Source organism: Cariama cristata, unplaced genomic scaffold, assembly GCF_000690535.1.
Source record: "Cariama cristata isolate BGI_N322 unplaced genomic scaffold, ASM69053v1 scaffold36330, whole genome shotgun sequence".
Classification (NCBI taxonomy): domain Eukaryota; kingdom Metazoa; phylum Chordata; class Aves; order Cariamiformes; family Cariamidae; genus Cariama; species Cariama cristata.
The window spans coordinates 9,621-12,123 of record NW_009594755.1 but is presented as its reverse complement, the minus strand read 5'-3'; the positions used below and the strand labels follow the sequence as shown (position 1 = coordinate 12,123).

At 41.9% G+C, this 2,503-nt stretch overlaps 1 protein-coding gene across 1 annotated transcript in view; it reads left to right on the top strand.

Annotated features, from left to right (window-relative positions):
• Positions 1-1,962, top strand: part of LOC104160890 (melanopsin-like) — a gene marked incomplete at its 5' end in the record, with an annotated part of 9,496 nt that extends 7,534 nt beyond the window's left edge. The window contains one exon of the mRNA XM_009699139.1: positions 1,573-1,962. Coding sequence (XP_009697441.1) covers positions 1,573-1,962 — 390 coding nt within the window. The remainder of the gene's footprint in view (positions 1-1,572) is intronic.
• Between the last annotated feature and the right edge of the window lie 541 nt (positions 1,963-2,503).

Below are 2,503 nucleotides of genomic sequence, written 5' to 3'. Positions count from 1 at the left end.
TTTGCATAATACTCAATAAGAGAGCAGAGAAAGGGGGGGGGGGGGGGGGGGAGAGAGACACTGAAAATTCTGAACTCATTTTTTAAAAACTAAATTTGTGTGAAAAACAAATGCGTTGTGTGGTGTTTTGTCTGTAAAATCAGACTAGACCTATGCTATGCAATAACACATTCTGCCAAACTACTTGGTAGGACTGACATGATGACCACTAATCTTAAAAAATAAAACCCAAAAATCGAAACAAAGCAAAGAAAAATGCCTTCCCTTTCTGATTTAAGGAATCATTTAGTTTGTCAGTAGAAAGGCAGTATCACAGGCCATGGACCTGGTGGAGCCAAGGGAGCCAAGATTACAGCCCCTGCTGTAATCATGCTAGACACTGATCTAACATTTTTAAAAGATGTTTCAGCACCAAATCCCTATAAATCCATGGGAATTACATGCCTGAATGCTTCAAAAAGATGAAAGTTGAATTAATGAGGTTTGTAACTAGAACAGGAATATCTGCAACAGAGGAAAAATTTTACAAAAGTATTATGGGAAGCTCAAGCTATGGGAGAGACTCAGTGGAGCTAATTAATATGCTTTACAACCATATTAAGAGAAATACATAGAATTATAACTCTGAAAGAGGCTTTATAGCAATCCAAGTAAAGCTTATTTGTACTCTGAATGCCATTAGGCTTCATAGGAATTCACATAGTAATGAAGTAAAAACTGTATTTTACTTTTAATGTTGCTTTTCCCCAGGAAGGAAGGACTTCTAACTTCTCTGTATATCTGGCACAGTGCTTTTATAACCTTAACTGTCATTTTCTAAAGCAAGCCAAAATTGATCCCTCAGGCCTTCCGTTGCCAGTGTATTTAAAGACCAACGAACACTTTCAGAGCTTACTTAGTTTACTCTGGATAGGCGTACTGTGCCCGAAGAGTTATGGAAAGGTCACAGGGGAGTTGCCATCAGGCCGAGTTAGAAATTAGAGTTCTCTCAAAATAGAGAGATGGGAAATGGTTAGCAAAGCAAAATCACAGATGTTGTTTGTCCCTTCTCTGTTGGTGGAAGTACTGTCCAGTGTAGGAATGCAAAGCCACTGACTGCCCCCAGGCAGTACCAGGAGCCGTTTGGGGACACCATGATGGAGATTGTCAGTAGGAGGATGAAACTTTAGGCAAATAAAGAATACAGGGTGCTTGAGTCTTATCTGAGATCTCTTCCATGAGAAAGAGAGAAGTACAATTATCCAGTACCTTGAGATGTGTTAAAAATGGAGAAATATTTTTTTAAAATATAAAACAAGTCAGATAAAGGAATGGGCTTTTCTTTTCTTCTTTTTTTTCTTTTTGGTCTGTGCTGATATTTCAGCATGTCTTCTTTTGCTTCATTTAACATCCTGCTTTCCAAGCTGTAGATGTTAACACATCATGATTTTCCCTCTTTCTAGTCAATAATTCAAGTGTTTAGAAAACACGACTGGTGAGTCAAATAGCAACCAGTGGTTACGACTCTTTCAAATACTGGTTTCCACAGTCATATGCGGTACGACCGCACTAAAGCTTACGTCTCCATTCCAGGTTTTGCTCTCCTCCAGCTGTTTGGAGAAGGTGCTTGGGCAGCCAGTCCTACACAGTCCCCCCGCAACACTCGTGACCAGCTCCCTAAGAGCCGCTTCTCTGCCGGTCGGTTTGAATAGCAGCAGTGTCGGTAGAGGAGAAGACTTGGGTACTTCACCGATGGCAACTCAAGAAAGTCAAGTTAATGGAGTCCTGGGCTCTGTCATTAGCAATACAGTCCCTCGCATCATCATCATTCCTACCTCAGAGACCAACCTATTTCGAGAGGAACTGGAAGAGGAAGAGACTGAATTATTCCACTTCCATGACAAAAAGGGCAATCTGCTGGACTTGGAAGGGCTTAGCTCATCCATGGAGTTCCTTGAAGCTGTTGAGAAATTTCTATCGTAAGTTTTTCAACAGAAAACTTTCCGGTAATTATTTTCTTGGCTTCTTCTCCACTTCATTATACCAAATAACCAAAGCCTTGCAGGTTAGATCATCAGACTTTTTGTATGTTTATACAGTAGTCACTAGGCAGCCTTCAGATTTATCTTTGTCCAGACCAGCTCGGTCATGGAAACAGGCTTTCTTTCAGATTATGCCGCAGGAAATGAGCAGCGTAAGATCTGGCAGCACGATCGAGTGACATCGGTCGAATCGGCCGCCTGCTTCACGGGGCCCTGGTTTGTAACCACAGATGGAGGTGCCAGCAGAAGACAAACTGAGCGAGAGCAGGGGCAGCTGCTGAACGTTTCTGCTACCTGTGCAGGAAAGAGCATTCCTGATTTGGCAGCTCTCTTCTGGATGGTGATGGGAAGCACCAGGAGACGACAGCCCTCACCAGCCCCAGCGATAACACAGATGGCTAGAGATCTGAATTATCTTTTAATCAAATTATTTTCAGCATTGGCTTTGGTTTTTACATAGGCAGCTTGCTAAATGTAAATTA